Genomic DNA, 15,316 nt, shown 5'->3' with positions numbered 1-15,316 from the left:
GAGAACCTGTGTCCCTAAATTGTCCAAACAACACACAATTTTCTGTTTATATGGCGGTTCTTCTCCATAAATCCTTCTTACGCTTAACTGTGTCTTAGGCGTTTCAGTCCGGAACCGCGCTGCTGCTACGGTCGCGGGTTCCAAACCTGCCTCGGGCATGGATGTGTGTGATGTGCTTAGGTTAGCTATGTTTAAGTAGTTCTAAGTCTAGGGGACTGATGACCTCAGATGTTAAGTTCCATATGCTTAGAGCCATTTGAACCATTTGAAGCTTAACTGTGTTACGTCCATTATATTGTAGGTATTACGGTTCACTGCACTGTGGAAAGGATTAAGAGCACACTTTTCCTAGCGTATCACATCGCCACAATTCTCAAGATGAGTCCCAATCCTTGTTCTAGTGAAATGTTTTCAGGCATTACTACATCTCGTTCTTGAAGCTTGGTCCCCAGTATTACCAAAAATAAAAACATCTCATTAAAGTACTGTTTCGTGTGGCAAATGCTCTACATCAGTTAGCACGCACTAACAAAAAAGAAATGTACTCGAAGTTACGTCGAAATTATGGTGACTCATTCTTAAGTAGTTTTCGTAGTCGTGAGGTTCAGGATCTCTGGGACTGTCTGTCAGATCCATATGGCTGGAATGCTAGCTTTTAGCAATCCATTTTTCACCCATTTTGTGCCATTTTTCTATCGAGAAATACATTCTTAAAAAAAAAAGGACACACCACGAAGAAACTATCCGAATGCGACGGGAAACGGCAGATATGACGTACATTTAGAGGCAAACAAATGATTACAATTTCAGAACAAGTTGATGATTTATTCAAGAGAAAGAGCTTTGGGAATGGAGCAAGTCAATAACGCGTTGGTCCACCTCTGGCCCTTGTGCAAGCAATTATTCAGCTTGACAATGGTTGATGTTGTTGTTGGATGTCCTCCTGAGGGATATCGTGCCAATTAGTGCGTTAAATCGTCAAAATGCTGGTTGCAGGGCTCTGCCCAGAATCCTACAAACTTTCTGGATTGTTAGGGTTTGGTAAGCACGAATACCAGTTGTTGAAAACCTGGCTGTTTACGGGCAGGCGTTATCTTGCTCAAATGAAAGTCCAGGATAGCTTGTCATGAATGGCAACAAAGCGGGCGTAGAATGTCGTCGAAATACTGCCGTGCTGTCAGGGTGGCGCTGATGATGGCCAAAGGGGTCCTGCTATGAAGTGAAGCGGCACCCCAGACTACCACTCCCAGTTGCCTGGCTGTATGGAGGACGACAGTCAGATTGGTATCCCACGGCTGTCTGGGGTGTATCCAGACTTGTCTTCGTTGGTCATGGGGGCCCAGTTCGAAGCAAGACTCATCGGTGAAGACAATTCTATACCATTCAATGAGACTGCAGGCCGAAGACATGTCTGGAGACGCCCCGAACAGCGGTGGGATCCCAGCCTGACTGTTCCTCCATAAAGTCCGACAACCTGGAGTGATGTCTGGTATGCTACTTCTTCTCATCACAGGACTCTTTTGGTTGGCATCAGTGGCTCCCTTACAGCGCAGCAGTGCATCGACGATATTCTGCGCGCCGTTTTGTTGCCCTGCACGGCAAGCCATCCTCGGCAAGATAATGTCCGCCCGCACACGGCGAAAGTTTCTACAGCTTGTCGCGCTTTTTAAACCTTAGCTTGTCAGCAAGGTCGCCGGATCTTTTCCCTCCGGCTGCTGTGTCCGAGCGGATCTAGGCTCGTCAGTCCGGAACCGCGCTGTTGCTACGGTTGCTGGTCCGAATCCTGCCTCGGGCATGGATGTGTGTGATGTCCTTAGGTTAGTTAGGCTTAAGTAGTTCTAAGTCTAGGGGACTGATGACCTCAGATGTTAAGTCCCATAGTGCTTAGAGCCATTTGAACCATTTGATCTTTTCCCAATTGAGAACGTATGGAGAATTATCGCAGAGCCCTCCAACCAACTCGGCATTTTGACGATCTAACGCGCCAGTTGGACGGAATTTAGCACGACATCCCTCAGGAATACATCCAACAACTCTGTCAATCAATGCCAAGCTGAATAACTGCTTTCGTAGGGGGCAGGAGCGGACCAACGCGCTATTGACTTATTAATTTTGTTAAGCTATTTCTCTTGAATAAATCATCCAATTTTTCTAAATTGTTTGTCTGTACGTGTACGTCACATTTACCTATTTGCGTCCCATTCGGATAATTCCTTCGTTATGCGTCGTTTATTTTGTATTAGAGTGTAGATGCGTTTTTATAGAAAATCGAAAAAGCGGCAAGTGCTATTTTAATAACAATGCGGACAGAAACGCAGATTTTAATAATTAAAATTACTCCTTTTTTAAGAAGGGTTTTTCTAAAAACGAAAAAATTGTCACTGATGGTACGGCTGATTGATGTTTCGTTTTTTTATCCGGTTATTAGTAATAATTGAGAAACGCCTGTTATAGCGTAGACCAAGCAAATAACTGAAAAATACCGGTTTTTCACAACTAAAGGATTTGTTTCATCCGGTCGGTTTTTCCCATCCCTACCTGAGAGAGGCGGGCCGGATGTGTTGTAATTATCCGCGGAACTATCCCGCGGTTGTGGCTAGGACCGTTGGTAAAATGTCAATATATCGATATTTCCTCCCAAAATTGTCAATATTGTCGGTGATACAATTTCACAATATATCTATATCGGAAGGGCAGTATACAGTGCCGATTATTTTACTTTAAATTATATTATTTTCGCATTTTGGGAAAAGATATGAAATGGTTCTTTTGAAATTGAAGTAGAACATAACTTTACTTTCACTGTGTGAAAGTGTCTTGCGACTGCACAGGGGGGATGGGGGTGGGGGGTGGGGGGTGGGGGTTGCGGTGTGAGGGGAATAACAAGATTCCGATGTGAACAAATAGCACACCAGTTGCGGTAAAAACCAATTTTTAACGCAACTAGTGTGCTATTGTTCACATAGGCATCCTTCAAAAGCAGTTGCTGAAAAAGGTGACCATAATCTAACTTCACTACGCAATTTTGAGACTACATCTGCTAGGACGCTGGCGCTGGCAGAGGGGAAAAAAAAGGTAGAAAGCCCACAGGGAAGTCGCATGAAGTGTTCCAGAGAAATCCGATAAGTGGCGAAACTGAACGACGGATCCATAGGACGCCTTTACTATGTCACTTACACGCAGTTACCATTGTCAGCAAATTGGTTACCGCCAAGCGTGAACGCGCATCGTTTTCGTTTCATTTCTTGCTCTATGGGGGATAGGCAGGCAGCTAGCTTGTTGATGTACACAAAACCTAATCACAAATCAATACTTCAGTATAAAAAAGCACTCCGTCTTCAGGCCACGAGTGGCCTACCGGACCATCCGACCACCGTGTCATCCTCCGAGGAGGAAGCGGATAGGAGGTGCGTGGGGTCAGCACACCGCTCTCCCGGTCGTTATGATGGTTTTCTTGACCGAAGCCGCTACTATTCGGTCGAGTAGCTCCTCAGTTGGCATCACGAGGCTGAGTGCCCCCGAAAAATGGCAACAGCGCACGGCGGCCCGGATGGTCACCTATCCAAGTGCCGACCACGCCCGACAGCGCTTAACTTCGGTGATCTCACGGGAACCGGTGTATCCACTGCGGCAAGGCCGTTGCCAATACTTAAGCATACAGATCTAAAAGCCACAGTATATTTACAGTGTGCAACCGATATTTATATAGGCCGGCTCGTACACATTTTTATCGCGATATATCGATAGTACACTGTTGGTCATTAAAATTGCTACACCAAGAAGAAATGCAGATGATAAACGGGTATTCATTGGCAAATATATTATGCTAGATTTTCACGCAATTTGGGTGCATAGATCCTGAGAAATCGTACACAGAACAACCACCTCTGGCCGTAATAACGGCCTTGATAAGCCTGCGCATTGAGTCAAACAGAGCTTGGATGGCGTGTACAGGTTCAGCTGCCCATGCAGCTTCATCACCATACCACAGTTTATCAAGAGTAGTGACTGGTGTATTGTTACGAGCCAGTTGCTCAGCCACCATTGACCACACGTTTTCAATTGGTGAGAGATCTGGAGAATGTGCTGGCCAGGGCAGCAGTCGAACGTTTTCTGTATCCAGAAAGGCCCGTACAGCACCTACAACATGCGGTCGTGCATTATCCTGCTGAAATGTAGGGTTTCGCAGGTGTCGAATGAAGGGTAGAGCCACGGGTCGTAACACATCTGAAATGTAACGTCCAGTGTTCAAAGTGCCGTCAATGGGAACAAGAGGTGACCGAGACGGGTTATCCAATGGCACCCCATACCATCACGCCGGGTGGTACACCAGTATGGCGATGACGAATACACGCTTCCAATGTGCGTTCACCGCGATGTCGCCAAACACGGATGCGACCATCATGATGCTGTAAACAGAATCTGGATTCATCCGGAAAAATGACGTTTTGCCATTCGTGCACCCAGGTTCGTCGTTGAGTACACCATCTCAGGCACTCCTGTCTGTGATGCAGCGTCAAGGGTAACTGGAGCCATGGTCTCCGAGCTGGTAGTCTATGCTGCTGCAAACGTCGTCGTACTGTTCCTGCAGATGGTTGTTGTCTTGCAAACGTCCCCATCTGTTGACTCAGGGATCGAAACGTGCTTGCACGATCCGTTACAGCCATGCGGATAAGATGCCTGTCATCTCGACTGCTAGTGATACGAGGCCGTTGGGATCCAGCACGGCGTTCCGTATTACCCTCCTGAACCCACCGATTCTATATTCTGCTAACAGTCATTGGATCTCGACCAACGCGAGTAGCAACGTCGCGATACGATAAACCGCAATTGCGATAGGCCACATTCCGACCTTTATCAAAGTCGGAAACGTGATGGTACGCATTTCTCCTCCTTACGCGAGGCATCACAACAACGTTTAACCAGGCAACGCCGGTCAACTGCTGTTTGTGTATGAGAACTCGATTTGAAAGTTTCCTCATGTCAGCACGTTGTAGGTGTCGCCACCGTAGCAATTTTAATGGCCAGTAGTGTATTTTCGATGTGTCGAGACCAGATAATACTAAAAATGTCAACAATCCTTGTTCTGGGCCGTTTCAGAAATCCACTCGTCTGTGACCAGCTAATAACTCAAGTGCGTGCAAGAGATGCAGCACGGTCTGCTCCGGAGGAACAAAATAGGTGGAATATTGGGAGCACCCGTGGACATGATCGCCGGACGGCCGGGTATGCAGGTAGCTAGGTAGCTGTGTATGTATGAGGGCGCAGCGCTGTGAAGCGAAGCGTGCCGGAGCCCGCGGGGCGTCGTCAGGAGCAGGTACCTGCGGCTGACAGCGCTTGCGTCACGCCATTGTAGCGCGTTTTGCAGCCGCGCTCCGGGGTTCCGCCGATGGCCGGCCCTCGCTGCGCGTATTTATTGCGCCCGCCCGCCCTTCTGCTTGGCGCAGTCTCACCGAAATGGAGGGTCCTACAGCTATTTGTATGCTTTCTGCCTCGTTTACAGTTACTCGAATTAGATTCACGACACCGAATCTGGCACTGATTTGCTGTTGCGTCCCGTTTACCCTTGGGGAGGTTATAGCGTGGCCAAATACGTTAAACGTTGATTTTCATTTCAGCAATGTACACTGAAGCGCCAGAGAAACTCGTATAGGCATGCATATTCAAATACACAGATACGTAAACAGGCGCTGTGGTCGGTGACGCCTATAAAAGACAACAAGTGTCTGGAGCAGTTCTTACATAGGTTACCGCTGCTAGAATGGAAAGTTATCAAGATGTAAGTGAGTTTGAACGTGGTATTATAGTCGGCGCAAGAGCGATGGAACACAGCATCTCCGAGGTAGCGACGAAGTGGGGATTTTCCCGTACGACCATTTCATAAGTGTACCGTGAATATCAGTAATGCGGTAAAACATCAAATCTCCGACATTTCTGCGGACGGAAAAAGATCCTGCAAGAACTGGACCAACAACGACTGGAGAGAATCATTCAACGTGACAGAAGTGCAGACCTTCCGGAAATTGCTGCAGAGTTCAAAGCTGGGCCATCAGCAAGCGTCACCGTGCGAACCATTCAACGAAACATGATCGATATGGGTTTTTGCAGCAGAAGGCCCACTCTTGTACCCTTGATGACTGCACGAGACAAAGCTTTACGCCTCGCCTGGGGCTATCAACATCGACATTGAACTGTTGATGACTGGGAACATGTTGCCTGGTCGGACGAGTCTCGATTCAAATTGTATCGAGCGGATGGACGTGTACAGGTATGGAGAAAACTTCATGAATCCATGTACCCTGCATGTGAGCAGGGGATTGTCCAAGCTGGTGGAGGCTCTGTAATGGTGTGGGGCGTGTGCAGTTGGAGTGATATGGGGCGTCTGATACGTCTAGATACGATTCTGACAGGTGACACGTACGTAAGCATCCTGTCTCATCACCTGCATCCATTCATGTCCATTGTGCATTCCGCTGGCCACGAAACTCCCCAGACATGAACATTATTGAGCCTATATGCGATGTCTTGCAACATGCTGTTCAGAAGAGATCTCCACCACCTCGTATTCTTACGGATATATGGACAGTCCTACAGGATTCATGGTGTCAATTCCCTCCAGACATTAGTCGAGTCCATGCCACGTCGTGTTGTGGCACTTCTGCGTGCTCACGGGGGCCACACGCAATATTAGGCACTTGTACCAGTTTCTTTGGCGTTTCAGTGTAGAATACGATTAATATCGAATGTGAGTTATTTAGGAATTGTTAATTTTTATTTGTTAACGACGCCCACACCAGAAACAGTACTCAGAGTATATTTTCTCCCTATTTCAAAAAAACTCCTACAATGTTTGCAGGAATTCAGCGTTATAAGTGTGATGTCGTCAGTCATACGAGCACACCGCCGTCTGAGATATCGATTCGTCGGATGCGATTCTCTCGATAAACGGAACAGAAGAACGGCTTTGCTTGCCAAAGAGTACACAGCCAGTCGCAGTACTTATGCTCACCGCAAGGCACCGCTAGACTACTTCATGTGTAGCAGGAGTGAAGTGCAGTTGTGCCAGTCTACAGTTCGTAGCCGCGCTCAGTGGCCGGCCAGCGCCGATGTTAGTTCAAATGGCTTTAAGCGCTATGGGACTTAACATCTGAGGTCATCGGTCCCCTAGAACTTAGAATTACTTAAACCTAACTAACCTAGGGACATCACACACATCCATGCCCGAGGCAGGATTCGAACCTGCGACCGTAGCGGTCGCGCGGTTGCAGACTGTAGCGCCTAGAACCGCTCGGCCACCCCGGCTGGCGCCGATGTTAGTCAGTCATCGTCTGCAGCTCAGTCATTGCTACCATCAAGTCTTTGTAGCCCAGTTGTAAAGTTCCGTAATAATACTACAGTAAAGTTAACAGTACTAATTTGGCAGTTATAAACAATTCTACGTTCTGTCATGTCGACAGCCAAGCTAGTCTTCAGATTCACCGGATTCGACATTCAAGATTACGGGAGATTAATTCGTCACTGCAAGATTTATGACTTGTAAATTATGTAATTCTACAGACAATTAGTCTAGTCGCGTCTTCCTTAATTGTCAACCAACATATCATGGTCTACAACAAAGTAATAAATACTTTCTTATTTTGAACTCCTGCTAATTAATTGTGTTTTCCTATGTAGCTACCAAGCAGTCTTGGCACAGTAGAAACCACGTTTCCACCTCCTTGGCTACCTCATATTTGCTACCTCATGTTGATGGACTCGGTTATGGTGAAAGATCGAGAGCCATCCGTAAGTACCACAGGGTGCGGCGCTTAAATCCGGATAAATGAAACGTTTTTTAAAAAGCAAATTTTATTAAAACAAAATACAAATGGAAATGAATATCGTTTTACATATAAGTAGTGGTCCAATCTTGCACCGAAGAGATCGCACGCGCTCTTTAAAACAGCGCTGTTCATATTCGCGAATGTTGCTTCGATAGAGGTGCGTAGAGGTGCTACATTAGGATACCTCGTCTTGTTAACAAGTCTTTCGACTACGCTCCAAACATAGTATTCGAGAGGATTCAAATCCGGTCTATTCGGAGAGCCAGAATTCCTTTGACCAGAACTTGCCAACACTATCCGAGAGCCAGTTTTGGACTAAACGGCTCATATGAGGTCCTCTTTATTAACGCAGTTCGTGACACGCTGTTCCTCGAATGAGATTTCCTCTCCGGGTTAGCGGAACCTTCCTCAGACTTCTCCGAAGCGTTATACTTGGCCACAATATTGTAAACAGCTAATCTTGGGTAGCCGAATGATCGAACTATTTCAGTGGGCGAATTCCCAGCGCGACGACTTTCGATAATCGCGGCTCTTCGCTTGTACTCCGCACTTATACGGAACATTTCGGCCATTTTGAGGTTCTGACTGTTAACTAGATGCCTATGGCTTTCAAGACCGCCAATGCAACCTCCGGCGGAACTATGATATGGCGGGAAATTCAAATTGAAATTTGTCCGGATTTAAGGGCCGCACCCTGTATATTGCAGTGTTCATGTTGTTCTAAAGCACTTTGCAATGTTCTTGAGAATGGGAACGTGCCCTGGTGGCCAAGACGGTCAAAGCGACCGCTAGCGTCAAGCAGAAGATCCCAATTCGAGTCTTGGCCAGTGCACAAATTTTCATTGGCACTAATGCATAGTGCAGCCAAAACTGAGCAACACTCGCAAATGCCAATATGATTCTCGAAAGTTCATAAGTGACATGAATATAATTGTGGTGCTCCTTTGCGACCATTGACTGTTGCACCGTGAGAAACTTCATAAGGCTGGATCTAGAGGTGGAGATAGGTTGCAGGTGAACCGGGTACCTTTTCCAAATCGATTGTTATGTCGCATTTTATGAAATTAACGCTTTAGGAACATGACAATATAAATTTGTTTCTAATTACTCTTTACGTCAGCGTTTGAGGATTGGTATGATAACAAGCGCCACTTGCACCAGTTAGATGCCCTGAACTTGTATATCGCAGAGATTGGGCTCAGCCACAGCCTAGGATTTACGTCCAGAATAAATCTCTCACTGTGCAGTGTACTATGCTATGTTTTGAAACAGTTTCATATGAGACAAGAGGTTTGGAATCAGCACACTCTCAGCTTGAGACTCACAGATTCATTTTGGTGGAACACTGCTACTTAACTCCCCCCCCCCCTCCCTCTGTCCCTCCCTCCATTCTCCACGCCCTCACATACATCGACGAGAGCAGGGTCACGTCAACGGTTTCTTTCGTATTTTCTCTCGTCGGTCAACAATGCTTCCATCGTTATCATTTCTGCAAGTCTGCCTCATTATCTCATAATCTCTTTTCGCATATTATTGCCGCTACGTAACCCAGTTTTCCTACTTTTCCTCGTAATCGTACTAAAGAAGAGTTGTTACCATAGCCAAATATTTTACCTTGTTACAGATGCTTCACATCTGTGTTGTAAAATGCGATAATTCCAGACTTTGTAACGCGTTTTTTTAAAATTTTATTGACTAACGTACATAGTACAGAATGGTATTTAAAAAATTTTATTGAAAAATTTGTTATTGATATGTGTCAGTAGTGAATGAATAGTTCCTCAGTTGTCCACCAGGGGATTAGCACCCTACTCATGCACAACGTGTGTAACTAAATTCCTTTTACAGACTTGAGGACATGCTTACCTTAATAGCAATAAGCGCTTGTCCACCTTTGACACTGTGAAACGTATTTCTTCTACTGAACAAGCTCATAGCTCTTAGGGTATGCACTTTAGAGCCCATGTTTATTGAAAATTTTCTTCGTATTTTGGTACGTACTACCTCCTCCCGAATTATGGAAAGCAAAGAGCTTGCAATAGAAGAAACGTGTTCACAGTTTCGAAGCAATGCATTTTAGAGCCCATGTTAACTATACCCTTTTCTCTTGTTTTGTGCAAGGAAGCTGTTGTAACACCCCAAGGACGGAAAACCTCAATTAAGACACTTTGTGGAAACTTAAAGTATAAAAGTGAGTCATCATGACAGTGATGGCAACTATTGACGATAAAATCTACACTGGTAATATTTTGATTAACTCCTATATTATTCAAATACTGAGAATAGCATACAAAAAGGGAAGATAAAAGGAAAGGATTATCATAGATTCTTTATCAAATACCTATAGAATAAATTCAAAATCATATGAACGAAAGTTAAATCCAAGAAAGTAATTCAGTCAAAGATAACATTTACCATGGAAGAGAGTTGTAGCCGCATCGAAAAGGGAATTCAATGCGACTACAGTGCAACTCGGATATGGAAATTTTAGTTAGTTAGTTGCTCTTGAGTCGTTCTGGAGTACTTTTGCGATAGTTGTCTGGACTCAAACGCTATTAGATTGTTTCAGTTTTGGAAGTTTAATAATTCGTGAGGTAGAGACTGAAGTATTGCTCAGTCATTCGGCTGATGAAAGTTAATCTTTACCGTTGTCAGCGCGACGGTGTAGTAAGACGAGTGTTAGACTTTAATTGAGTGATACTGATGAACAGTTGCAAACCTTGAGAGCATTGGATCAACGACAGAAAAACAATTCGTAGTCTTGAGTAAGACACAATAAAACGAAGACACGAAGAAAGGCATGTACGTCGATTAGTCAAAAGTTGTCGTCAGCGTCACGATTAAAGAACTGAACGGAAGTTAATCTTGAATGACATATCGGCGTGCGTGTGTTGTAGGGCCAAACAATTAATTACAGAAAGAACAATAAAATCTGAGTCAAAAGGGAAATGTTACGTGTCGCCTAACTCTTTAAACTTTTTAAGTGACTAAGTGAATACATGAATAATGAACAGTGAAGAGTGATTAGTTTAAACCAGTATTACGGCGTATTAAAAAAAGAAAAAAACATTTACTCCAACATACGTTATCTCTGGAGTTACGTCGGACCGTTGTTAATAACTGGACGTAGCAACGGTATAGCAACGGAATCGTGGGCAGAAAAATTTCATCCTCGCTAAGTACGATGTGAAAAACGACCGTAATGATGAAATCAAGAATCAAGATTTTATTTCATCACAGAACTAACCGGGCATAAAAATAAAAAAAAAATAAAAAAAAAAAGATTGCAGTTTACCAGTTCGCACGAACTGAGAAGACTGTTGCGGACAGATAACAGAATATTTCTAAACCACGCGAGGAGTTGTGTTCTTACGAGAGGTACAGGTGCTGTTCTACGTCACACCGACGGGGACGAACATCGTTACGAGTCGCATCTCCTTCCGGCGAGTGAAGAAGGAGGGAAGGCACGTCACACTGTCCTCAAAGGAAATTTAGTTGCGTCTTGTATCCACTGACGTTGTGGTTTCCGTGGTGGTGATATTGAACCATGGCATGTGCCTTGTCGTATGACATCACTTTCTTTTACTATATATACATAATTTCTCTTCTGATTTTTAAAATTTGTCTTGTTAGTCTGATGATGGTTGAAACAGTATTGAAATTAGTGTATTTGCCCCGGGCAAGAAATTATCTATATTTCTGCTTTACTTATTTCGTCACGTGTACATGCTAATAAAATCAAAGACTGTTTTTGTTTAATAAAGCGCTAAAGACACTTTCGTAAACCATTCTTATCCTTTACTTTTTAGTGAAAGTACGGATTCCCGCATTGCTTAACCAGTATCCTCATATGGCTAGTGTTGCATGACGTGAATCACGATTTGCGTTTTTTGTCTGTGATTAGGATATGCGGAATGACGGTGCTGGTGTGTTTTGTGTTGCAGGCGGGGAGGCGGCCAGATGACGTCACGGTCGTGCGTGCCGACGCGTCATGCGCTCCAAGCCTTCTTCCTTCAGGTGAGCAGCTCTCTCATTAACGATATCACGCAGTGAAAGCTTTCACGACACCTTCTTCATGTCTTAGCTGATAGTAAATATTCCGAGCTGTATGGTCGTGGTCCATGAAACCTACCGTTTCTAACGCTACTACGTACACGGCTGCGCTGGACATCTACATAGGTGTCCGTTGTTCCTCTGTCATGCCGACTGGCGGTTCGGATGTCTAAGAGAGACATAAATACTCAGAAAATGGGGCGTGGCACAAGTGTAAACATGATTGGTAGGGATAATCCTCGACAGAGGTAAAAGTTAACTCTCAAGCTGTCATTCGTCAAAGGTAAAACTTATTTATGGATTCTGCAGAGCTTCTGTCCATTATGGCTTCTTCTTTTCCAGTAAATTATCCCAATGTTTGTATATTTCGACGGCTTCTCTGTGTAGTCGTGGATAGTAATTCGTCATTGTAGACAAAATTTTGGATTGGAAAACTTGACTCATTTCCTGATTGAAGAGCATGCTCTCCCGCAGCTGATTTTTCTACTTTCGCTAGTAAGCAAAGACTTTTACGTTCCTTCAGCGGTGTATTGACACTTCTATTGGTAGTTCCAATGTAAACATTACCGTATGGAAAATTAGTTTTATATACCCCACATTAAGGGGAGGTTTACTATGTTTGGCCCGAAAAAAGCATGTTCTTTGAGAATTTTTTTCTCGGGATGTGTTACAGATATCAATGTCAAATTTGGTCAAAATGTTTATTGATATTTTCTCTACAAACTGAAATTTTTTAGACCGGAAATGTCGAAGAGCAAAGGCGGAAGTGCCGTCAGGACGAAACAAAATTTCGATGTAGACCTCCACGAGCAGTATGTCACAGGTCAAACGGCTCGGCTGAGATCAAAATTGAGTTGACGTTAGCAAAGTATATAAGATTTTTTAGGACTTGTACGTCGCTTAAGTTACTTGGACCATATGAAACAAAATGGTTTCCATTTGAAGAAAAATAGGGTTTTTTCATCTATTTTTCGACTTCGTCGGCCAAGTAAAAATATTTATAGTTGATGAATCGGAATAAAAGTGGTACAACTCCTACACAATTTAGTTAGCTTCGTCGGAAACAAAGAATCATGCCAATCGGTTCAGAAAATTTGAAGTTACCTACCACACCGCTCGATAAAAAGAAAGTAATTTAGAGAAAAACGCGTTTGAAGTTTTGACTACATATAAATGCAATATTATGCAACGTACATTCAATCTGCTATTCCGTATCCATAAACTAGTCCTTCCTTCCGAGGCGTTCTGCTAGATCTGGGCCATCCTGCGCAGCTCCAGAGCTGGTCGTACGGCCGGTGACTAGCGGTTTTCTGCCGCTTGAATCCGGTGATCATCCGAATGCTTGGCGAACTGTGTCGAATAGAGTCCCAGGGTGACGTCCATCGTTGTCATGGTCTTCAGAATTGCTGAATACCCTTCGTTGAAGCTGCTCACTGCCAGGAAAGACGCTATCGCTACAGTCTTCGCATCAGAATGCAAATGCTTGGGGGCTAACTTCCAAACACACGCGTTCAAACTTTCATTTGAATTTTGTGTGTTTCCTCCCAAGCACCGGTACAATAACTCGTCCTCCGAAAGAAAATAACTGGTGCGTGAAAAAGGCCGATTTCAGGTAGGTGCATTTTTTTTGTTCAACCGCGAATAACAAACATTTCCGTTCCGTATTCGGAAAAACCGTTTCATGGAAGATTCCGAACACTTTTATGGATCCAAAAATGCAATTTAAAAAAATCGATATTTTGAACCAAAAGGTAGTAAACCTCCCCTTAACAGTTTAGTGAAAGCATCATCATAGACAAGACTTGAGAGATGCTGTAGTGAATGCCGCAGAGGCAAAAAACGCTTGGTCGAAGTCCTCGGAATATATAGGAGATACTGAATTGACGAAAGGTGAAAACCACAAGTGGTGGAGGAGAAAGGGAACACACAGGGCTGAAAAGGTATAGACATGAAGTGCAAAAGGGCACAGCAGGAATGACTATAGAATAGACGCCGCCTACAGAAAAATTAAAGAGACCAATGGAGACAATAGAAGCAGCTATGTGAATATCGAGAGTTCAGGTGACAAGCCAGTACTAAACAACCAAGGGAAGGTTGAAAGGTGGAAGGAATATATAGATAGGCTTTGTAAGGGAAGAAAACTTGAAGAAAGTACTATAAAAATATATAGGAGATACTGAATTGACGAAAGGTGAAAACCACAAGTGGTGGAGGAGAAAGGGAACACACAGGGCTGAAGAAGCAGATAAATAGGTGATGAGAGATGCAGGGGAAACGTCGAGCGAAATACATGCTTGAGAGTAAATGCAGATGCTACGCAATCCCACAAGTTGCGTCATTTTATTTGGGCACGAACGGCACCTGTGGAATGTCCTCAATACGTTGCAAGTATCAGTCGTTACCAGAACAGTGTTCTGTGTAGTCGTGAGGGTATTATCTCGGAGCTAAGTGAACTGGAGCATGAGCAAATTGTTGGTGTTCATATGGCGAGTGCTTTCGTAACCATGGATGCCGTAATGTTTGGTGTTCCAAGAGACACCACATCGAAGATTTAAACCGTATACAGGACAACTCGGAAAAAAACACCCGCTAAGTCACAACGCGGAAGAAAGCGTGTGTTGAATGATCATAACAGACCGTCCTTGAAGAGGACGACGTTGTAAAAGTTAATGCAGAAGTGAATGTCACATTAGAGAACCTTGTCAGCATCAAAACAACACAAAGTGAGCTCCATAAGGGGGAAATTGGAGGGCGAGGTGGAATTCCAAAGCTATTCATGAGTTATGCAAATAACCTTAACACTACAGCGTGTTGCCAAAGCCATAAAACATGGACCATGGACCATGTGATACCTCGCGCTCTTAAAGGACGAGGTTCTCTAGTTAACAGTAAACCGTTTGGTCTTGTTTCACAGTTTCCAACATCTAGAGGAGTTTACGTCCCAAGAGTGAAACATGATGGGAGTTCGGCGATGAAATGGGCAGCCTTACCGTTGTATTCCGTGGGCCCCACAGTCACTCCAAGATGGCACTACTGCCGAGGATTATGTGATTATTTTGGCAGATCAGGTTCATCCCATGATACAATATTTTTGTTCCTCAGTAGTGAAGCTGTGTTCTAAGACGAAGGGACCCCTACTGACACAACTCGCATCGTTCAGGACTAGTTCCGTGAGCACGAGGACTAATTGTCGTATCTCTCCTATCCATCACAATCACCAGATCTGAATTTTTTCAGTCTTCGTGGTATATTTTGGAGATAAGGGTGCGAGATCTCCATCTACCTCCATGATGTCCATCTGCCTTCATCACCGTTACCTGAAGTTGCCACTATTCTGCAGGAAGTAAGGTATAAGATTCTCTTGAAATCCACAGAGGAACTGTATTTAGCCATGCCGAGACGGCTGGAAGCTGTTTTGAATGACATCGGATTTCCTACAT

At 44.3% G+C, this 15,316-nt stretch overlaps 1 protein-coding gene and 1 pseudogene across 1 annotated transcript in view; one reads left to right on the top strand and one right to left on the bottom strand.

The window, feature by feature from the left end:
- The window catches only part of LOC126480777 (protein cycle), a 1,000,752-nt gene that overhangs the window by 652,288 nt on the left and 333,148 nt on the right, over nucleotides 1–15,316 (top strand). Inside the window, exon 3 of the mRNA XM_050104079.1 lies at nucleotides 11,768–11,840. Within this exon, the coding sequence (XP_049960036.1) occupies nucleotides 11,815–11,840 (26 nt within the window). The 5' untranslated portion in view covers nucleotides 11,768–11,814. The remainder of the gene's footprint in view (nucleotides 1–11,767; nucleotides 11,841–15,316) is intronic.
- Nucleotides 3,527–3,644, bottom strand: LOC126482717 (5S ribosomal RNA; annotated as a pseudogene).

This window comes from Schistocerca serialis, chromosome 5 (assembly GCF_023864345.2).
Source record: "Schistocerca serialis cubense isolate TAMUIC-IGC-003099 chromosome 5, iqSchSeri2.2, whole genome shotgun sequence".
NCBI classification, from domain to species: Eukaryota; Metazoa; Arthropoda; class Insecta; order Orthoptera; family Acrididae; genus Schistocerca; species Schistocerca serialis.
Note: the sequence above shows the minus strand (reverse complement) of the source record. Positions and strands in the feature narration are given on the sequence as shown.